Source organism: Pagrus pagrus (genome assembly GCF_965226575.1).
Source record: "Pagrus pagrus genome assembly, chromosome: 7".
Lineage (NCBI taxonomy): Eukaryota > Metazoa > Chordata > Actinopteri > Spariformes > Sparidae > Pagrus > Pagrus pagrus.
The window spans coordinates 2,659,499-2,683,534 of NC_140191.1; the positions used below are offsets into that span (position 1 = coordinate 2,659,499).

Genomic DNA, 24,036 nt, shown 5'->3' on the forward strand with positions numbered 1-24,036 from the left:
GCTGAATGAAAAGCTTGTTGGACAAGAATAACATGAGGACTGTAAAGGGGAAATATCCCTTTAGAGTTAGCTACTTAAGACTTGCACTGGAGATTCAGCATCCTGTTTTACCTGAGGTGTAGGGCAGGAAGCAGCTGGGGTTGAACTCCAGCTTCTTCATGAAGCGGATCTGGCCGTTGTCACGCAGACAGTAGAGGTTCCTCTCCCCTAGAACAAAGATGGAGGCAGAGGAGTGCGAGAAGGAGGGCACACAGAGGTCCAGGGCCTGTTCTCCCAGGACGAAGGTCCAGTCGGGCTAGAGGAGGACACACACACACAGTTACAGCACAATTCCTACACTAAAGACTGTCTCTCTGGCAGCTGGTGTGTTCAGGACTCACCGTCAGCCTCTTGCCTCCAGTCTTGAGGGGCAGGTCAGGATCCTGCCGGCTCTCTGCCTCTGTAGCCACGGCCAGAGTCTCATACCTGGGAGACAGAGACAAAACTATGTTTGAGTACATTTAAAACACTTTATAAGTTACTTCTATTTTGATTCAGCAGGTCAGTGTGGGCTGTTGTTGGAGCTGGAAGTGAAATGCCTTGCTCAAGGAAATGTTGCAATGTGCAGGGGGCATTTCTAATTTAAGAATCCCTTCAGATATTCCACAGCCAGTCTAAAAACGTGAGTAAAAGACTCTCTGGTTACAGTTATTGCTTCTTTTACCACTAACCCAAGACCACAGCAACACCCTGAGAGAAATTCCCTCTCTGAGGCCAGGGCAGAAATCCGAGTACACATCATTTATTAACATTTAAATACAGTCGAACACCGTATAACATGTTCATCATTAACAAAATCCACAGCTAGCGTTTTATATTCTCCATCTCTTTTACAGCTTCTGTCAGGTCAGTCAACAGGCTGCTGACCTGCTGTTCCCCGGAACTGCGGTCTATCAGTTTTAATCAGCGAGCTGTTGGCAACTGGCTGAGGATAAAGTGGTCGGACTGATCTGTGGTCAGTTGATTTTGGCCTCTTCGGCATCAGGAGTTTTCCAGTAAGACGCTGGCAGTCGAAGCAGCTTGGCAGGAATCTATCCACCTCCTCTAACACCTGGATGAACAGAGAGGTCCAACCTCAGACCAGCCTGGCTCCGAACCGCAGCCCAAACACTACATTTCTGCTGATTTATCCACTCACAGTTTTCTCACACAGTATTACATATTTGGATCACAATCCTGCCGTTAATCAAAGCAGACAGGTCTGAAATCTATCTTAAATCGTAAGGGCCATAATCCAATATGGCTGCCAGATTATGGGCATTGCTTGCAATTTACAACCGTAAAGACCAAGTAAAGTGTTTTTCCAAATATTGAGTGATTCTTTTTTTTTTTTTTCAGTTTTCCAATATCTTTCTCAAGCTGTGTCACCACCATATAAAATGTATTTGAGTTTGTTTTAGCCGTGGGGGGCTCCTCCATTTCCTCTGTATATTGCATTGTGAGCCAACAGTGAACATCAACAGCACATTCAAACGTAAAGCATTTTTATTATGACAATAATGACTTTTTAGCATGAGGGGAAGGCCCTGAAATGTTTTACTATAAATCACGGTTGACAGAGGATGAATCCTAATGACCTTGGTGATCCCCTGAGTTTTCATGTACCGCCACCAGCAGAATGACATCTCGAGGTTTACAACATTCCCGTCAGCCTCAGCTGTACTTTGTGTTTAGCAAGGTGAATGTTGGCATGCTAAATCAAGCTGGTGAACGGGGTGAATACAACCCTGATTAAAAAAAAGTTAGGTGGCTTCGTAAAACAGCAAGAGTGGCTGTAGACTTTCATCGCTACAGGTGTGACTGCTCCAAAAATGCCTTGGAAAAGCATGTTAGGGGTAAAACAGCATAGTGTGTCTGTGGAGCTGCGACTCTGAGGCTTGTGCTAAAATGTTGAAAGTATTTCAACTTCTAAAAACTGCTACGAAAAGGCGACAGACAGCGCAAGAGGAGTGCATGCCAGGCGCACGATTCAGCACGAAAACAACAGTTTTGCTGGTGACGCGTTTCTGTCGTCGTGTCTCGGTGTGATTAGCCGCATAGTTCTTCATGCATTAAGTGTGAACATACCAACACAGAACTAATTGGTAAGTAGTATGAAAGTAGAACAGTTCTGGTACTATATACATCATCCAGTTACTGACCATACTTTATAGCAAAGCAATAATTGCCTGACCAGCATTTCAGTTATACACCTGGATAAGGAGTTAAAGCTGATTATCATATGCAGCCCTCAAAATGACGCTAATTCCTCATAACATTGTGTATAAAACAGCAAATGAAGCGTTCTAAACTTTGATTTTTTGCGATACAACACAAGATTTATAGTTTTGAACTCATCCGTACAGTAGCCGTACCCGCTGAGCTTCTATGAGAAGCAGCGAGCGGGCTAACGAGCTGCTTTATGGATGACTGCCAGTAAAGAAACCTTTTCATCACACCGTGACCATTTCCCGGGGAAGAAAATGGACTAAAAAATATATTAAACATGTCAGTGGTTTTAAGCTTTTAAAGCAGCACTCAGTGGATCGACAGGGCGACTCCTGCCTGAGCGAATGGATTAAATTCAAGCTAATAATACTAAAACAACACTGTAAAATAACTCGTATTCTTTCACTCTATTTTGATATTTCTATTCCACCCTTCACTTCGATGTCTTATTAATGATGGGGTATGAGGTAGCGTGAATGAATTAAAACTGTACATGCGTGTGTGTGTGTGTGTCTGTGTGTGTTCGGTTCCATTCGCCAGAAGTTATGTTGATTTAAGTATTATGAAAGAGGGTAGAAATCACACAAAGCGCTGTGTGTTACGAGAGAAAAATTTAAAAACCACAAAAATCTGATTATCCCCCTGCATGCCTAACATATGAGGAGGGAGAGCAAGTCGCGCACACACACCACTGGCAGTGACACACACTTGGGAACCAGAATTTTTTGTTTGCCATTTAAAAAGTGTTTGTGGTGAGCATGATGTGTGGACAAAGTTTGGGTAGGGCCTGTGTGTGTGTGTGTGTGTGTGTGTGTGTGTGTGTGTGTGTGGGCGGTATCAGTCATCATGTAGAGTGAAGGACACTGAGGCTGAGGAAACAGTGTTCTCATTTATATGAAAGAAGATCTCTCTGAAAAACTCCACAAACAAACACACTCATTTAACTTCAACATATACATCGCACAAGCACATACACACACACACTACATGCATATGCTCTCTCGGTGTCATAGATAAACACAAACTAAAATCTCAAAGCAGACGCCAACACACACACACACACACACACACACACACACGACCAAATCAAGCTCTCATTCATCAGGGCAGGAGACGGTCCAACAGGCTAAATAAACTTAGCCGGGCAGAACAGTTTGACCAGTCATCTGATATTAAATGTAAAACAGTCAGTGAAGCTCTGACCTCGTCATCTGATATGGAATATATATATAAAAGTCGGTCATAGCCATAACACATCAGTGCCTGGTTGTATAAAAGTTTCTCTCGTCAGGATCTTTCCAGAGATGTGGACCTGCATGCTGAGATACCACAAGATGTAAGTGAGAATGTGTCTTTGTAATTTGGGTGTACTGACCCTTTAAGAGTGTTGTAAGATAGATGATATATATCAAGCAGAGTCCTGGGAAAAGTGAATACTGGGTGATTTTGCACAGAATCAAATGTACAACGACAAAATAAATATCCGTTACATCTAAAATAGATCTAAACATCACCCAGAGACATATTTAGCTTTGTCTTCCAGTGCTGATCGTAGCTGATTTAAAGTTAATGGCAACTTTTCTTTTAATAAATGGACCATCAACCCATCAGTTTGAGGTCGATCTGCTGTGCCGAGTTACTGCTAATTCACTTCCTGTTGCTCTCATTTCATATCAAAAGCTTTTATTGTGAAGCAACTACAGGAAATTCATTATCTTCATCACCGAAGTTTGTGGTGACTGCTTGCATCGATGCTATTGTTCGCCATAATTAAATGTACACAAAAAGTGCTACGTTTGGCATTGTTCTAACAGAAAACAAAATGAATAACTGATTAAAATGCAGCAAAAAGTGGAATTAAAGGGTCAGTAGGAAAACACGTGGTAATAAATGTGTTTGATTGCTGCATACAACCAAATACCTAACTCATCAATGAAGATAGAATAGAAAAAATAAATGTAACTAATGTCACAATGACTAAAGTGGACGAACTGAGCGCTGTTTTAAGTATTATAAGAATACAAGAAAACTACAGTTCTCACAGACTATAGTAAGGCGACAGCCTCTTATTACAGTTTGTGAGAGCCAGAAAACCTCCCACACTTCATCAATGTAAAAAAGGCTTTTTACCATACCAATTATGCTGTGCACACATTATAAAATATGACTGCTGTTGCTCTTTTCATGGAATGGTGCGAATGGCCAAACCGTATTGTTGACATGTTGCCCGAGATCGCCGCATTTAGATGTCAGTCCCTTATATTTGAAGGTGTTTCTTCTTGGCTGCTTCTACAAGGAGAAGGGGGTCTTTCATTTCATAATGTGCTTTAGCTGCGCCTCAGTTTACCCTCAGCAACATGGGTTCGATGGGACAGATATGAGTGTCTCTGGACTAAGTGAGCAGCTTTCACTGGAATGACTTTTTTCTCAGATCAGATCAGATGATTTATTTAAAACATGAACATTAAGGAGCAGTACTACTACTACAGCTACTTTTAAAATAAATCCACGTAAACCAGACATGTTAGTTGGGGGGGTGTATATACTGCACACTGTAATTGAAATAGCAAGCTTGTTGCTGTAAGTAATGCAGTGCTGTCATGTATTTAAAGGTTCTTAGTGTAATTTACTGTGTTTGTCTCCGAAAAGAGCAGTGAAGTCAGTGTTTCTAGCCTGGAGAATCTCTTGATACCAGTGGGGGGCATCCAGATAACAAACAGCTGGAGAGCATGACACACACACACACCATACACACACACACCATACACCCACACAGTCTGTAAGACTTCTAAAAGCCCTCCATGCCTCAGCCAGAGGGAAATGAGAAGTGTGCGTGTGCTTACATTAAAGTGAGGTACTTTCCGATCAAACTGTGTGTGCGTGAGTGTTATCTGTTTTGTCCTTCCAGACGAGCTCTGCAGTGAGAGCAGATGACTTTAAGATGGTGCAGCATTAGTCAGCGCTAACCATCAGCAGCTGATACTGAGGACATTACACCAGGTGACCTCAAATAACTTCATAGCTGCTTCAGCTTACACAGCAGCACTTGCAAAGCGGTGTGTACTTTTATTTCAGCCATGATCTAGTGAGCATGACACATTATTGATGATACCGGCAGAATATTTGAGACGGCTTTATAAAAACACCTACTTGTAGCTCTCCAGCTGGCGTGCAGAGGAAACCGTGAGGAAGCTGTCTGTTCTGGGGTTGTAGACCAGCGGGCCCGGCAGCAGGAAACCAGGGAGGAACCTGCCAAAGGAGTAGCTGTCCTGCTCGAAGAACATCAGCATCCCTTCCATAGACTGGATACACAGGGAGTGGTGACCTGAGGGAGAGGGGGGCAATGGAGACGATTCAGTTAGGCTACTTTTATCCCTCAAAGAATCACTTGGGAACAATGGACAATATGTCCCCATCCTCTAAGCACAAAGTCACTGGTTGCTGGTGTATATCGGAATAATATAAGATATTTTTTAGGCATTGAAGTACATGTTTGTTAGTAGCCTACATAATTTTCTTCTTGGAGATACAGTTTGTTGATTTAATCTTAGAAAGGATAAAACTGTTAGGTTAGACAACACGGTCACACAACAAAAAGTCACACAACAAAAGGTTAGATTAACAATAACTAAGATAATTGATCGTCATTAATTAATCGGTAATAAAAAAAATATCTTAAATTGCAGTTTATAAAAGTAAGAGCTTGATAAGAATCTGGATTGATTTTAAAAATAATCAACTGACAATCACGCTCACTTCACGTGTGTGAAGGTGTGAAAGTGGGCAGAGTTTCAACGTCTTCCCCAAGCTCTCCTTCTCCATTCTTTGCAAAATGACTTCACTTTTCATGTTTACAATCAAATGCAACACCATTAATGCAGAAAAGAGGCGAGACTGTCTTGAAGTGTGTTCCATAATCCTCATCTGTAGATTGATTGACCTTGTGACAACAAACTTTTAGCTCCACCACTGGGAACAGCATGCACACTTTTGCCTGAATAAGACGTGGACTGCACATCCAACCATCTGACGTGTTTGAAGCATGATGAGACCTCCACTTGGCTTTACATTCATGATTCTTCAGAACCTACATCAGTCCAGCTGGGGTCTATAAAATCTGTTTCTTCTGCAGCAAAGGAAATCTAATTTGGCCAAACTGTTCAGCCGTGTAAAAGCAGACTTACTGTTAACTAACAAGGTATTACTTTTTTTTGGGTTACATATTCTGTTTTCTGCTGTCTCAAACTTTTTGAGTGTTTAAATACAAACACCAACGATCCCGAACGACAGTCATGGCTTCTGTTTCATTTCAGCCGCGATGTCGTGTTGTGCTGCGAGGTGTGTTTCTCCCTCTGGCTGAATCTGATATCTCCATTAACACCTCCACACGCACACACACATTCACACACACCTGGCTCCGGGTATGAATGTGTACAAGAGTGTGTGTTTGTTAGGAAAGGCCTGGTGTAGGACATACTAAGCCCTAACACACACACACACACAAACACACAGCAACACACAGGGCCATAAAGCAGTGGGGCTGTGTGACCAGAGAACTATAATTAGGCCTCAGCGCGCTATTAAAACTCACACTGCCATCAACTAGAGGTCAGGGAGACAGCCACCTACAGCGCAACACACACACACTCACACATACACACTCGACATCTATCACCAAGGATTTAGACAGAAAAGCCGCACACTCCTACACACCTATTCTGTGTAAACATGTGTGTGTGAGAGTGTGTGTGTGTCTGAGTGATGAGTAGAGTTCAGGGTGGCCGTTAACAAGCTGAAGGACAAGGTCTCTCACACCGCAGACCCGCCCTTAGTGTGCATAATACAATGTGTCATGATGAACCAACAGCAAATGTTGCAGCAGAGTGTGTGTGTGTGTGTGTGTGTGTGTGTGTGTGTGTGTGTGTGTGTGTGTGTGTGTGTGTGTGTGTGTGTGTGTCTGTATACGGGTGGATTTACAGCCATGCATCAGTGTATGTCTAAAATAAATGTTGTCCTTTGTTTTATATTTGGTTGAGTTGTGTGCTTATGTTTCCAACAATGTTCAAACCCAGAGAAAGCTGTAATTTTATGCAAGGTAAGGGTGCGTTTCATTTGGCCGCCTGCTGCTATAACTTCCAAGAGAGAGTCAGAGAGTGAGAAAGGCAGTTGGCGAACAAGACTAAACACAACGTAAATAAAACTCTAAATCAGGGGTCAACAACTATAGCGGCTAAGTCAACAGCAGTAGACGAAAAGTTACAAAATGATTCACAACAATATCTGTAAACCTGGGATAATAATACAGGTAATTGGCCAATATGTCTCAATAACGTGTTATTATGGACCACACCCAACTTCTCACATGACACTGTCCACTTCTGATTGGTGGCTTTTGTTGGTTGCGTTACTTACTTTTAAGGGTACATGCCACACTGTGATTTAGCATTTTTAGACACATTTACATTTTTGCAAAAAATCTAAACTTTTAAAATGTTATGAAACTTTGGCAGCCCCCCTTGAAGTAACTGTGAAAACTCCTACGTGAGTAACGTGGACAGATTTAATCAGCAACAGTGGTTGTTTAACAATAAAGACAACAACTCCCATGATCCCACGCTACTAATGTCTTTTGTTTTGTTTTGATAGAGAGATTGGCATCAGATTGCGATTACGAGTGTCTGCTGTGTTTGTTAGTGTAACTGTCCTTAATGTGGAAAATTTCTGGAAGTACTGAAACGCTACCCAATTATAGTGATGACTGTGCCTCCGAACAATAAGATGGTGTATTATGATTCCTTATATTGTGTCTTCTTCTTATCCTACCCTGAATCTGATTCTTCACATTTCTGGGGGATAAAAAAAAAGGATTAAATTAAGAGTTGAAACCACCTTTACTTTCATCTGATTTAGGCGGCTGTAAATGACAACATATTTTATGAGTCTTGAATTACAAACATGCTTTGGCTGCTCGGGACTCCAAAAACAGCAGAATAACTGAGGAGTGGACCTTTCCTCCCAGACAAACACTTAACAGATCTGTCAGGTGTCTGGTGGTCGTTTCCCACCGTGAAAAGCAGCGGCGGGGTCAAAACAACACACACTCAGACAGCCTGACACGGCACTGTATCATCAATAATAAGAAAAGTGCTACGTACTGAAAATGAGAGCCAGGCTGTGCCATAATAGCAACTGCGCACGTGTAATTTCACACGCCCACGCCCAGGTATAACGTGTCAAAGAGGTCTGTATGAGAGCGCCGCGGCTCAGACACAGCGGAGGAAACGGCCTGTATTAGTGTCATTAATAAGACATGTTGAACAAGCACACAGAGCAGCCAACAAAGCACAGAGGCTGGCCGCACACTGCAGTGGGCAGAGCCTCGTCTCCGAGTGTGTAGGCACATGTGAATGTGTGTGTCCACGCACGCTTGGGAACCAGGGAGTATGGGCCAATTTCTTTTGTGCATGAGTGTATGTACATGTGTCTGTGTGAGATTACGTGTGTGTGTGTGTGTGTGTGTGTGTGTGTGTGTGTGTGTGTGTGTGTGTGTGTGTGTGTGTGTGTGTGTATCCATATACGTCTGACCAAAGCTTGAAATGGCGAGTCCAGGCCCAAAGTGTGTGTGTGTGTGTGTGTGTGCGTATCTATATGCGTCTAACCAAAGCTTGAAAAGGCAAGTCTAGGCTCAGAGTGTGTGTGTGTGTGTGTGTGTGTGTGTGTGTGTGTGTGTGTGTGTGTGGCCTGAATGTGACCCAAACCCAAAGGCAGCCCAGCTATTAGAGCAGTATTAGTACAGAGCTGCTATTACAGCGCCTACAGCACTGCTAAATGGCTGCTATTATAGACCTACACACGCGCACGCACACACACACACGCACTCACGTGTAAGAGCAGACACGACTTGCAAAAACACTCCCACGCACACACACACACACACACACACACACACACACACTCAAGGCTTTCCAAACGCACACTTTAAATATTGGAGAGCAGAGTGCTGTCACACACACACACACACACACACACTTTCAGACATTCGCCTGGTCAGGCCTCTGAGCTATGACCATCACTCTGTAGTCAGTAAACAAGTGTGCTTGTGTGTGTGTGTGTGTGTGTGTGTGTGTGTGTGTGTGTGTGGATATATATACATTTCTGTATTTGTTTGTACATTTGCATGTGTCTGCAAATGATTACAAGTGTGTGTGTGTGTGTGTGTGTGTGTGTGTGTGTGTGTGTGTGTGTGTGTGTGTGTGTGTGTGTGTGTGTGTGTGTGTGTGTGTTCCACCAGCAAATCAACCGTGACATCAGCTCATTTTCGTGTAAACTGTGTGAAACAGTGAGGAAACGGCTTCTCCGACTTAAACACTCTCAGATTATTCCCAACAGCTCATCTGAGTTTAACGACGACGAGACAAATGAAGCAATTTCTCCTGTGTCCACAATGTCAAATCAAATGTGCATCTATAACGGTCAGATGAGGAATGAAATGAGACAAAAATCGAAGGAATGAGTTCAAGTCGTGCTGTTCATGTATGGCAGACTTTGAAAGCTCTCTGTAAGTAACAGAGTATTTCTTTGTAGTTGGTGAAATGTTCTCAATTATCGTCAAAATAAAGAATTGAAACAAACAAAAAATATTTAATTTTAGGTTGATTAATTAATAAAAAAATTAACTAAATTCTGTACATTTTTCAGTCTTCTTTTCTTGATATAGTTAAAGCCCGTTTAGATTAATTTATTTATGTTTGAGATAAAGCACTAAGACTGTTCAGTACAGACAACTGGTGATAAAGCAAAGTAAATCAAAATTAAATGCCAAACATCAAAGCAACATGTTATGTTTCTTTACATTTTGCAAATTAAATCTGTAAGAGGATGCCTTTACACCATTTCTACAGTTTACTTCTTGAGTTCAGCTGTTGACTTTTCTTCTTTTCCTCTTGTGATTAAAGCCAAATCTCGACTCTGTCAGTTCGTACGATGCTGCTTTCGGTTTAGTCATCTAGAGCACAAATCTTCATGTCCACGGGAGCAATCTGGTTCATGAAATCTCATACTGTGATGTGCTGTTCTGTCTGTGATCCAAGCTGAGGAGCTGGTAACCGTACTGCTGCAGTGTCCTTGAGGAGGACAGCTCTGTAGCTGAACTCTGATCTCCCTCCTGAGAGGAGGGCGAAAAGGGATTTTCCCTACAATTAGCTCTACAGGATCCCATTCATTCAATTTCAGTATTTGCAATTCCAGGGCCTGCACTGCCATCTAGTGGTGACTACAAAGAATAGCAGGAGGAAGAGAGAGGATGACATCAATTAGAAAGTAGAGAGTCATGTGTTTGTCTACAGTGGTGGGATGCCCCTGGTTACATTTACTTAAGTACTTTACTTCCATCATATTTCCATTTTCTGTTACTTTATACTTCCCCTCCACTACATTTTGGAGATAAATATAGTGTACTTTTTACTCCGATACATTCATTAGACAACTTTAGTTACTAGTTACTTGGCAGATTACATGCAGCATCAGAGCTCAAGTAGCAAATTTTCAAATTAATACATTTCATCGGCAATTTGGGGGAAAAATAGTTCATCCCAATAATAAGAAAAATGCTCGGCTAGGGCAACAATACCAAACAATGGTATAACAAGTATACCATACATAATATGTATCATTTACTTTTACCTGTACTTTTATTACTTGGATTAATTTGCCAGAAAATCACATGTGATAGTAATTTAATATCAGATATTCTAAGACTTTTACTCTATACTGTTTCTATGGGTGACTTTCACTTTTACCAAAGCAGTACTTTCGCACAATATCTTTACTTTTACTCAAGTACAGCTTTTGGGTGCATATATTCCTGAATGATGAGGTCATATGTTCGTGTGCTGCTGCATTTTGTACACATTCATGTACAAAAGTGTCTATGCAAACCTTTAAGCATGTATGTGTCCGTGTCTGACTGCACGTGTGTGCGTTCGTTGGACGGTGGGAATGTGCATGAGAGCTCGCTATGACATCTTCAAAACCTGCTGTACAGTGTGGTGTTACCAGAAATCAGCACGTGGAAACACACAGGTCCATGGCACGGACGACGCACGTGCATTCAGCACAGGCAAAGGTATTGGGTTTAATGAGCCCACACTGTTCTTTCTATCAATCAAACACACACAAGCACGCACACACAGACTCTGAAAACATGGAGTGAATGAAGGGTCCATCATGCCAGGCCAATGAGTCTGGTACACACACACACACCTTGACAATACAGCCTTTATTTGGAAATGCCACTTTCTCTGCTTTAAAGGGGGTTCCCCGTGTGTGTGTGTCTGTGTGTGTGTTTTTCTTGGATGTTCACTACTGAAGGGCTTTCCCCTACTTGGTTTTTCCAAAAGCTCAATTGACTGAAGAGAGAGCAGCTATATGACCCCTCTCTCTCTCTCTCTTTCCATCCTTCGCTCCTCTTAGAGACTTTTATAGTTTTATGTATTTGTGCAGCGCTGCCAATTACCACTTTTGCCAAGGCACATGCACAGATGTTCACTCAAACACACACACACACACACGTTTGTACTTCTATACTTGCAAGGACTTTCACTGACATAACGCCTTCCCGGGGCCCCAACCCAAACCTTAAACATCAAAACTACATGCCGAAGCCAAACCTTCAGCCCAAAACTTAAACAGAGCGTCTCCAACCCTAAAACCAAGTCTTAAATCTCCATATCCAGGATGCTTTTCATATCTCTCCTGATGTGTTCTGTGACAACTACAACACTCCTGAAGTTGTGTTTATAAATGAAGGCCAAAGAAACATTTAAATCTGAGAGTTTGGCTCTCTCTCGGCTGATCATCTGAGTAAGTGCAAAAAATAAGTTAGCTCGGATGAGAAGGTAGATTAGCATGTTCACAGTCTTTAAAAGAGAGAGTCTGACAAAATACTATTCCATCTCAGCTGTAACATGCAGCCAAATGAAGGGTTTTACATTGTCATCCATACCTGTAACCCCTCCAAAGGTGCCGTAGGTCATGTTGCAGGCCGTTCTCTGCAGATTGTGTTCATAAACCAACTTCAGCTGGTACTGGTCACCGTGCTCCACGTTCCCTGCAGTGCCTGCATATACACAGATCAGACAAAACAAGTCTATATGCTGTTTTTAAAGGTGACAGTTCTCACTAAACATGAGTGATGAAAACAAACATTCAACACTCAGGAAAAGGTGGGGGAGATACAAAGAACAGAAGAGAAGATGCATTTAGCTGTGTGAGGGAAGTACGACCACATTACCGCAGCCGCAGAAAAGCTGTTGAGTCAGCCACAAAGTGTGTCGATAAGCTCAGGTTGCAGCTTATCAACAGTTACTTAAAAGGCAGCGTGTTGTGTTTGTGGCCACATCATGCAACATTATACAGCTTCTTCCTGCATTCTTCACAGCAGAATTTGTCCAGACTGTGAACAGCTGGTCAGCAGCTATGGGTCAGTTCAAGCCAAGTCAGCGCCACTGGTGTGTTACCTGAAACAGAGTAGACTGACAACTTCCTGGGGTGAAGAACAGCCAGATGAAGAAGGTCTGAACACCTGAAAAGAGAATGAAATGCTCCGTTATGCGACAGTCATCATATAACCACAATCATCAACACAGGAAAGCTGACTGTGAATAATACGATAACCAGCAAAAATTAACTTTATGTTGCTACATCCAAATTCCTGAATTACATTTCCTGCTCATAATGTTGGCCACAAACTTCAGAAAATCCAGTTTCAGCTTAAAACAACAGATACAGAAAGAAATGTGCAATGTCAAATGCAAACAGAGAATTAACTGCTCTTCCAGTGGAGCATACCTTTTTTTTTTCTTCAAAAAAATACATTAAAATGATTAAGGATTATTTTTCTCTCCAAAATCCACATACAAGTATAGTTTATTGGTAAAAGACACCTCAGCAGGGCAGATGTTTCCTGCCACTGTGGTTGAACCCATGTTCTCAGCTAAAGGGTGGTATCCATTCATAACTTCTAAAATAATTACTGTAACAGCTGGAGGATTTTTTTTTAAAAACATCGGTTTTGCCTGAGGTGTAGCTGATGGCCTCAGTGGTGCTGATCCTAGATTTTCACTTATTTACTTTACCACAAACCCACAGAGAAGGAATATGTCCACTTTCTGGACCAAGAACAAATGCTGTCTTACTAACTTTTCAACCACTGTTGTAATGTTTGTTGAGAGAGGAACAACAAGGGAGGAGAAAACTGGATCCCACAAGTATTCTTTCTTGCTCGGAAAACCACTCAAGTCAGTGCTGAAACAAAAACCTTTCACCATCTGCCCACCTCGGTTTGCCCCGACAATATTTACAACGTGCTTCTCTGTCGGGGCCGGCGTCCAAAATGCCCACCAGTCTCTGAAGAATGTTGTGCCGAAAACCGCAGGTAACTAAACACGACGTGTTCCAAACAGACTGATTTAGCTGGATTCTGCTTCCAGCGTGATGATGTGGGAAGCCTTCGAGGCAAACCACCAGAGCGGTTCCCAGAAACCTCGCTTTCTGGAAGCTTCCTGAGCACCCACAGTAAGGCGACGGGAGGTACAGTGTTCAGATCGATGTCTGAAGTAAGGCTGCCAGGTGAGGAGTTCAATGCCTCATGTAGTTTAATAGATAGAGGGAGGCACTTCTTGTTAATTTATTGTTTATTTCAGACTTGAAGAACTGACTGCGTGGTCTCTCACCATGGTAAAATTAACTGTGAAATGCTCAGACAGTCTTTGCATCACTCTTTGCTCCCACTTCCACTGTTTTTCCTAAATTTGAAGGATTGCAATACCCTCCCCAGTTGCACAACACACGGTGGCAGTTAGAAGGGAATTTAAGGTGGACATTCATCAGAGGACTCAAACCGTTTATCGCAAACAGGGTTGGTAGTTAGAGCCAAGCTAAAACTGCACATTTGTTGGGTTAAATGTTCTGAAGCTGCTTTGTAGTATTTTTGGTTCTGGTCCTTTGAGTCTCATCTGGTTCAAACATACAATTTAATCCTGTGAGATTCCTCTGTCGCCTTTGCCGGGTGTTCAGACGGAAAACAGCTCCGCATTTAAAACATGCAAGGGGCTGCTTTGGTTGTGTCGAGTTAAGTTGAGTTGCCAAAACCACTGCACAGCCGCTTGTTATCCTATTTACAATTCCATCGTCCATCTGCTGACAGTCATTGACTGCTGAGCCCTGTACCATCATAACATTGTGATTTAAAGGCCCCACACCAGAGAGCACAAAAAAACCCAAGAGTTGCTGTAAGGCAGGAGTAGGTGGTGTTTGACATGCGGGGAGAGAAAATGAAAAGAAGTTTGTTGCTGCTAAATGCACTGAAGTCACGTCTCCATGTCCTGTTTATTATTTTCTTATCAAACCAGGCGCTTGGTTGCAACTTGGGCGTCTGTGCATCTGTAAGTGTGTTTTCTTTCAATCGTGCTGTTGTTATTTGCATTTTCTTAGCTTAGCTTCCTCAGCATACCTAGCAAGCTAGCTTTGTTACAGAAATAATTTGCAGAGACAAAGCCCCTTTATAACCTGGCATAGGGATGTATGACGGCTGCTCACTGGACAGGGTATCAGAGTTGGTCTGACTCCCTTTGCTGGTGATTGGAGACAGTTTTCTCTGCTCGGTGTGGGTGTCAATGCCAATTCGGTAGACATCGACCAAAGCCTACTATGAGATTGGATTTTGCACTTCTGCAACGGCATCATGGTGACAACCATTTCACCCACCGTTGCAACAATTGTCAGATAAAAAGCTACTAGAAATCCGTGTCAATGTAGTGGCCTTACTGAAATGAACGGGACAGGCTATGCTTTTCACACATGTTAATGTCCGTCAGTAAGGCTTACGCTGGATTAAAAATAAACTTTTCTGCACCATCATACATCTTATCATCTTAAATGAAACATTTAGCAAAACTAGAGATATCAGCATCATTACTATCCATGCTGAATACGTATCTGTCTGATTTTCTGGGTACTTCCTACCTGGAAGCTCAGTGCAAGGAACAAACCATGTTGAAGACAGTAGTTTCTTTCTGGCAGAGAGTGACCGACACATAAAGTGATGTTTTTAGGCTTGCAAATGTAAAAAAAGTCAGTGTGTTTCATTTCCTGCTTAGCTAACTATAAGGTGGAGAAAAGTGTCCACTAAGTAACATATCACCACTATCCTGCCCAACATCACTGCCTTCCTCCTGCTATCTTTCCTCTACACTTCTTTCAAAGTGTTTTGGCTGTAATCATCTTTGCTCCATAAATAAGTCATTTTTACTGGATTGCACATTTCACTTGACCTTGACTCTGAGGGGGTGAGCTGTTCAGATCCAATTACGCAGTGCAATAACAACACGGGATGGGGCCCTGGGGTTCCCGACAGCTATGCTTGCAACTCAGTGGTTAGCCTGACGTTATAAGCGCAACTATGTTTGGGCGGCTTGGTGGCTGATAGATCGGGGTAAATCAGAGTGAGGGAGAGAAGCTCTCGACATGGTGGTTTTGGCTGAGCACGCATCGCAGGGGGTAAAAAAAGACATGTTAATGTAGTGGTAAGTAACAGCGGAGATGGTTTTTCTATGAATGAAAAAGCGGTGTGATGAGTTATGAATGGGCGTCTCTCCCTGGCAGTTTAAAGTACGGCTATATTATAAGCTATACTATGAATGCTTATAATTCACACAAGGTCATGACATCGAGTTAAAGAAAGATCTGTGACTTGTTACCAAGCAGCAGCACACATAAACAGATATATGGCTCTCAGGGTGGCCAGAGTGCACAGACTGTAGGAGCTGTCCTGTAATCTCAAGACCAGTGGTTTAATTCAAGCAGGAAACCAATACAACCATCAACAGCTCTGTGTACTCTCCAACAATGACCTCTGACCTGCTGACTGACAACAAGACATTTCAAATATGAGATTTAACTATATGCCATTAATGTAAATGTACAGTTTGTAAAATACTTCAAACAACTTGGTTTTTATTCCTTTTTTTAAACCTGACATTTACATTTTAGACATATAGCTGATGCTCATATACAGACTGACCTGCCACTGCAGGGGTGAAGACCATGAACAATATCCCACTAACAACACATCACATCTGAGTAATCACTTCAGAAAAAAAGGTCAAAATTTTCTGATTCCAGCTTCATAAATGTGAATATATTCAGGTTTATTTACTCCTTTCTGACAGCAAACTGAATATCTTCGGGGTTGTGGACAAAACACGACACATGCAGCCATGAAATTGTAAAATATTTGGTGTTTACATTAACCCTCTCTGTGCTGTAAGTTCTTTAGAGGAGAGTAATCTGTTATTTGACCAAAGACAACAAGGCAGGGCTCTGCATTCGTGAGACAGTGATTTACAGCTGCTTCCTTTCAGGGGACATTAAGCTAATGCCAATTCGACCTACAAAACACTAACACACTATCACAGAGGAAGGCCTCAAGAGGGCAGCCAAGAGGGAGGGCAGGGGGCAGAGAGAGATTAGCAACACCATCGATGATCCTGGTGTTAGAGCACAGATCTGAGGTGACTTGATTGATCAGAAGTGGCACTGCGTTAAGAGTGAAACCAGTAGCAGAACCAATCGTACCCATTAGCGTCTAAATACGAACACACTGTGTCCATTTTTGTTTAGCTGAACTCGCATGAACTAACACATTGTGACACAACGTCCTGTCCAAGGAAATACAAGAACATTACAAAGCATTTAACCCTTTGGTGCCCACGTCCCAGGATCGTGAGGTCTACTTACGAGACAAACTTGCCAACTTCCACCTGGATGATGGCGTTTTGCAGCTGGACTTCAAGGAGCTGGGCTTCCACAGGAACTCCCTCGGTGGACTTGTTGGCATGAGGAGAGAAGATTCGCAGCATCCCCATGTAGCTGCCCACCACCACCTTGTCTAAAAGGTGCAATCACAGAGGACAACATAAGTCAATGTTACAGGTCAGGATGGAAGTTATTACCCCCCTGACAACCTGTCAATGCTTTCATGTTGAGTGTCAGTGGAAGTGTCACTGCAAAAGAAATGGAGCTCAAACGGCCCCAAAGTTAGTTACAGCTTTAATAAGTAATTAGTCTCAACCTGAAACACCTGGCCTAATTAAAGAGCCATTACATGACATTACATTACAGTCAATTAAAAGTCGACTGTCAGAAGTGCATTCACTCTCTGGTCGAGAGGTAGATCACATCAACAATTTTATGTGCACCTTTCCAAATAACGAACTAACAGTATGTCAGTGCAATAATACAATGGTTAGAATTTTTTTGTGTTTTAAAATAATGGCATTGATAAGTAACGGTGTGACACACTATTAAAACTAAACAAATCGAAGCAGGACATCTTATTTGCTGACAGCCTTTTGTTCCATTTCTGTCATGTCTGTCGAGAGGAATTTGAATTATGGACAGGCTGTTGGGAGTCTTTTGTTCATTACTTAAATTTAAAGATCATCTTATGTATCTAAACTGGCTTGGCGCTCCATTTGATCCAATGAATCACTCTATTCAAACCAAGACACCTGAAGCTTCATTTGAGAACCGTAACAGAAGTTCTGAATGTAAAAGAAGTATTCAACTTTTATCCACATAGGCAGTAAGACAGGTGTAATAAGAAAGATATATAACAAAGTCTAAACTTCAATATGGGCTCATTTCAGAAGAGGTCCTGCCGTCCGTATGCTTTGTTGTGGTTGGTATATTTGTTCCACACTACACACTCACCATGTCCGCTGCCACTGTTGTCCACATCTCCAACGCATAAGCATCCCTGATCAAACTCCTCCCCTTCGCCGAGCGCTGCCGACCACCAATCACGGGCCTTGAACAGAGACATGCTGCCTCTGATTGGACAGAAAGAGAAAGACGGAGGAGGGAAAAGGTCAGAGCTCTTCTGCTGTCATTTGTGGTGTTATTTCTAAATTAAATATATATATTCCTAACAATTCATAATGTGTAGCAATACACTCTCATCATTCATTCTTTCATTATCTGTTGTTCACTTAGCAGCTCCAATAGAGAAGTTGGCTTAGGTGCCTTGCTCTGGGGCAATTGGCAACCATTTCTTTTTCACTTCCGCTCCCAGGTTTATCCAGCTGGCAGAGAATCAAACCACCAACAGCCTGGTCACTACAGAAACACGGGATAATCAGTCTGACAACTGGCACGCTGACAGCTTGGACCACTGTTCACTCTGTTCTCTGCTCTGTGCACCACGCTGACACCTGCAGCCAATGGCAGGCCAGGATGCCAGTCACGTGACTGCTGGATTCTGAGTGCTAGCACTAAAGCAGAGTGAGGAGGGGGGTAGGTGGGGGCAAGCAGCTTTTCTAGCCGCTAAGTGCTGAGCAGGTGGAACGGGCAGCTAATCCAGAGAGGGAATCCCTCATATCAACAGTACACTGCTGCACCGATCTGAGCGGTGTTAAAGGAATATTACACCTTTTACTACTGAGATATTTCATAACATGTTCAAAAGGCTTTAATGGAGGCAGGCTGGGAGGAACGTATGGAGATTCCCTCTGGATTTTATATCATGCAACGTGAAATTTATAACACATTAAACACTGAGTATTTGCTGCATTCACAAGAGAAAAAATAGTTGATTGTTGAGTCTCATTCCCGGGTCGTCAAATCACAAAGACATGGACCTTTTTCTCCAGAATCGCTCAACAAACCTTTAACTCTCCTCCCAGTGACAACAGGGAGACTGTAATGGTGTAAAACCCTGTCCTACACAACTAACTTATTATTTCAAGATCTTTATTTCTTACAGGCTAAGAGATTTACAGTATCATCCTCTGACTGTCTGCTTGTCTTCATGCTTCTTTGACTTCACATGGCACACCTGTTGCACTCCTCCTATCCAGTTAAAATTTCTATTGACTGTAAAATTTTAAAATCAAGTAATGCTTCTGCAAACTGGTAGAAAATGTATAGCATTCATAGCATCTGAGTTTGTCCTCGCTCTCTGTTTCCAACCACCGCCCTTCATAATAAACATGAGTCGGCAGGGGAATAAATGTTCAGTCCCCTGTGATGGAAGGCGGCGTCACATTAAACGCTGGTGCACAAGTGCTTTCAAATGCAATCTCAGAATAATCAGTATTAAAAGAAATAAATATCACCATGAGTAAAATCCTTGCTCTAATATTGGGGCTGCAACTAATAATTATTTTCATTGACAATGATTATTTACATAATCAGTCAATTAGTTCAATTAGTATATAATAGTGAAAATAGTGAAAACAATGTTTTGTTTTGGCCACAACCCAAAGATATTCAGTTTACTGTTGTAGAGAAGTAAAGAAACCAGAAGATATTAACATTTAAGGAGCCGAATCAGAGAATTTAGGTTTTTTTTCTTACTCAAATTACTCAAACCAATTATCAAAATAGTTGGCAATTAATTTAATAGTGGACAACTAATTGATTATTGGATTAATAGTTTCAGCTGTCTTATATCCATATGTATATCACAATAACTGATAACTAATATTTTAAGTGGTTTGACTGATGTCCATCACATCAGATAGGATGGTAATGAATACCAAACTGGAGCTTTCCCTTTCAGCAGGGACCCTTCAGTATTTCAGGTATCTTTCAAGCAGACAAGTGACCTTTCATTTGCTTTAATAGTTTAAAAAATGTGTATAAGACTCCACAATATTTAGAGCAACAAGTTTCCATGTAGTCAGAAGCTACATTAGAGACTCAGGTGATCACTCAAGGAGGGAAAACGAAATAAACGAGTTATAAAGTTGTTCTAGTCGTCGTGTTGGTATTCAGCTTTGAGACTTGTATAGCACATAACCAGAGACACCTGTGGGTTCAGTGTTTGATACTCAGGAGGATTCATGTTGTGGTAAATAACTTCTCAATCACTGTGTAACCAAACATGCAAGTAAATTAATCATACACGCCTTCGGAAGCTATTTTAAGTCGGTTACAAATCGAGGCATCCCGCAAAGGTAAGTTAGCTTCCAGCTAACGTCAAGCCGGCTGAATTAACTTTAGCTTAGCCGGCTAATTAGCTAGCTCTCCAAGTTACCTGGATACAAGCAGCTAGCAGGTCAGGAACAGTGTCGCCGCTGTTTTCAGAGTCTCTCCGCTTGTGACAGGACACGTTTGTTCCCGAGCGTCTCTTACCTCCTCACAAACGAGCCAGTCCGTAAGAGCCGTCGGTTTGTTGCTCCTCGTTCACACGAAAATCACATTTCTCAGCCTCTTGCTCGCAGCCATCGTCCTGTTGTCATGGCACTGACGCTCAGCGGAGAAGCCGGGTGGTTGTGCGCATGAACGGATATAGACGGAATGCCGGGAAAATGAGTTTTTTTTAATGGTCTTTGCTCATTCTGATTTTCAGCTTGTACTATGAAAACTAAGGACGACTTTTTTCTTCTTTTGTTGCCTCATTTGCAGATATTTTTTATTCAACATGTTAAATAGGCATATGTTCACTTAATCCAAATCTATGATATTAATTCGCACATAAAGGAAAACTTTTATTCAACTTATAAAATGATGATAACCAAATAAATTGATCAAAGCCACAGCAGTGTATGACTATATGGCAGAACATTAGAGAATTTGCTGTGGTATAATGTACATTACATTTAGCTAAAATAAATGCATGATACTAAATAAAGAATATTATCATATCAAGTTATATTTAGAACTGAGCAAAAATATCGAAATATACTTTAACTGTGATATGAGGCTGTATATTGTCTTAGATTTGGGATGTCGTTATATTGTGCTATACCATAAGTGTTGTCTTTTCCTGGCTTTAAAGGCTGCATTACAGTTAAGTGATGTAATTTTCTGAACTTCCCAGACTGTTCTATTTATTCTCATGTTTGCCTTTACACTCTTTTGTCATTATATCCAAATTACTGTTCATTATTTAAGTATTGTATGACATTGAACTGTATGGCAGAACATGTGAGCATTTGTTGAGGTATAATGAAATTATTTTTTCTTGTACATGTACATTTTTTTTTATGTATTTCTAGATTTCTATTGGATCATTGTCTATTGATTAGTCAGTTTGTCTTTATATTGTGTTTTTTGTTGTTATTTGGATTTTTATTGTAATTTCCCATGTAATGTTAAATTAATTTTTATTGTTTTATTGTTTGTTTGTTTGTTTGTTTCTGTAAGAAATGCAGAGTCGTCATATAAAACCAGATGGCTTCTGCACCTCTCCTGACACACATCTTATCTTTTAATTATCTGATTTGATCTAATCTTATGTCTAAGCAAATATAAATAAAGTGAATTAAAATAAAATAAAATGCACAATGTAGCATTAAAAAAAAGCATGAAACCATATTTGTGACAAGGACGTAATCTTGACAAGTGAAGTATTAATGTGCATGCAGGATTTATGTTCTGTTTGCAAACACAGTTCGGGTGAACAATCTCTTATTATGTATACATGTTTATAATTAGGGCCCGAGCAGGGAACCTAGCTACACTGGCTGCATGAGAGACACCTCTTGTTTTTACATTTAACATCTGTAAATATTTTTTATTAATTTTTATATGTAAATATTAGCATGTTAGCTCAATAGCTTCCAGGTCATGTGATCAATTGACTCAAAATCATGTTGGGATCATGCAACTACACTGGCTGCATGAGTCATGGGTCACCAGATTTGGCCCGTAGCTCGTTACACATGAGTACATTAATTCGATACTACAACTGCCCTCATGTGCAGCACGATAGCTCAGTAGCGCCCCCTAACGCCCCCTTATGGCTTTCCCCATTAATTTTTTTCATTTCTACGCCTCGTACTTTATTTCACAAGTCCTACAGATTTAACACCACAGACTTCACACTCACTAAATACCATCTTCAGACCTTGATGATGACACCTTGTCAAAAGCTTTTGCCTCCGATATACATATGTATCATGACCAGACGCACAAAATACCCCTCGGCACCGAAACCCTCAGTCCAACAGGAAGTCGGCCACTTTGGTTCACAGCGGCCATTTTGTCAAACTTGAAGCCCCGCCTCCCACATGCACATACACTAACGAATTTCGGCACGCATAAGTATCGTGACCAAACGCACAAAAAAGCCTCTTGGACCCACAACCTCAGTTCAACGGGAAGTTTGCCATTTTGATTCAAAGTTGAGATGTTGCCGCCATTTCCACCCATTTCCATGGCTCGTACTTTAATTAACTTGCCCTACAGATTTAACGCCACAGACTTCACAGTCACTGAGACTCATCCTCAAACCTTGATGATGAAAAGTGGTAAAAAGCTTTCGTCTACGTTATTCCTGGTGGGCATGACAGTCTGAACTTTCAATGCTTGGCCGCCATAAGAGCCGTCAATGTGTGGTGTGTGTTGGACACAAACTGTCCACTAGGTGGCTACGTTGTGTTGTGGGTCAGCCTGATATCAATCAATCAGACTTCATTTATATACAATGTAGCACAGAGAGCTTCACACAATAAAAGCAAGCACAACAAAACAGAAGTGAAACCAAAAGACACACTTTCTCCCACACATAACACATATATGCATTTCTGACAGAAGCTATGTGCTGTGACGACAAACATCATCCAATTTACATGACATTCACAGGCTGTTTTCTCCAAATCATACATTACAACATGACATATAATTGATGGGTGAGCTCTAGGGCCATCTAGGGTCGGAGGGCAGACGGCCCGACGTACGTGGGGGGGGGGGTCCATTCATCGCTGCTTGCAGCTTTAATTATTGTTTGTTTTGATAGTGAAAAGCTGAGGGCTCGTCCGGGATTTGAACCCGGGACCTCTCGCACCCTAAGCGAGAATCATACCCCTAGACCAACGAGCCATATATATCATACTTGTGACCATGGTTCTCAGACTGAACTGTACAGTCCATGCCACGTTGACTGAGCTCCTCTGCTGCCCTCTGATCTTTACAGCGCTGATTGATGATTTCTGGTGGCTGGGCGCCATCTACAGGCCATTCATTGTACTGCAGCAGACTCAGGTCAGAACAGCCCTGCAGCAGCAGACTCCTGCACATCAGCAGTGTTTCTTCTGGGGTGCTGTCCTTAAATTCACCTCAAGACTTCCTCACAGATATTCAACACAAAACATAGTGACTCAAAATCAGTGTCTTCCTCTACTGTTTGAACGAGACAGACCTCTTTTTTTTATTGGATTTTAGGGCTTCTTCTATTTTTAATCAATGTTTCAAATGAAAAATCAGCATTTTTTTTTTACACTTTACAATTACGACACAACTTTTTGTTGCATTAAAATGTTCCTAATTTTTTGTATACTGTATATATATGTTTTTTTTTTATTTAAATGTGTGTGTAATTTTTTTTTTTTGCATGACAAGTATTATAAAATATGAGGCGCACTTAAATCCAATATAAAGATGTATGTCTTATTCAGTTAGTATTGGCAGACATTTTGGCACATTGGCTTTGAGTTAATGGGTGACATGACCCGGAGGCTATTGAAAAAATGCAACTCTTTCATAAAAAAATATTGATAAAAAATAGAAGAAGCACTAAAACAAAAATGGGAGTGTGCCACTGACTCAAAATCAATGTTAACATGTCTTCCTATACTGGTTGAATCAGACACAGCTTCTTCTATTTTTTGTCAATATTTTCACCAACACCTGGTAAAACTGACGCTGCTGGACATTTTTAATTTCGTGTTATTATATTAATAAAAAAACATAGTTAGGTTTACAGTTATCTATTAGGGGGGAACA

The 24,036-nt window shown here is 41.5% G+C and overlaps 1 protein-coding gene across 4 annotated transcripts in view; it reads right to left on the bottom strand.

Annotated features, from left to right (window-relative positions):
• bbs9 (Bardet-Biedl syndrome 9) overlaps window positions 1-20,558 on the bottom strand; it is a 163,444-nt gene extending 142,886 nt beyond the window's left edge. For 3 of the 4 annotated variants that reach the window (XM_084358631.1, XM_084358633.1, XM_084358634.1), the window contains exons 1-8: window positions 20,443-20,558; window positions 18,019-18,137; window positions 17,044-17,194; window positions 12,765-12,829; window positions 12,251-12,364; window positions 5,398-5,572; window positions 381-465; window positions 112-295 (exon numbers count right to left, since the gene is read on the bottom strand). In XM_084358631.1, the coding sequence (XP_084214757.1) occupies window positions 112-295; window positions 381-465; window positions 5,398-5,572; window positions 12,251-12,364; window positions 12,765-12,829; window positions 17,044-17,194; window positions 18,019-18,130 (886 nt within the window). In that variant the 5' untranslated portion in view covers window positions 18,131-18,137; window positions 20,443-20,558. The other variant, XM_084358632.1, reaches the window with a different exon arrangement.
• Between the last annotated feature and the right edge of the window lie 3,478 nt (window positions 20,559-24,036).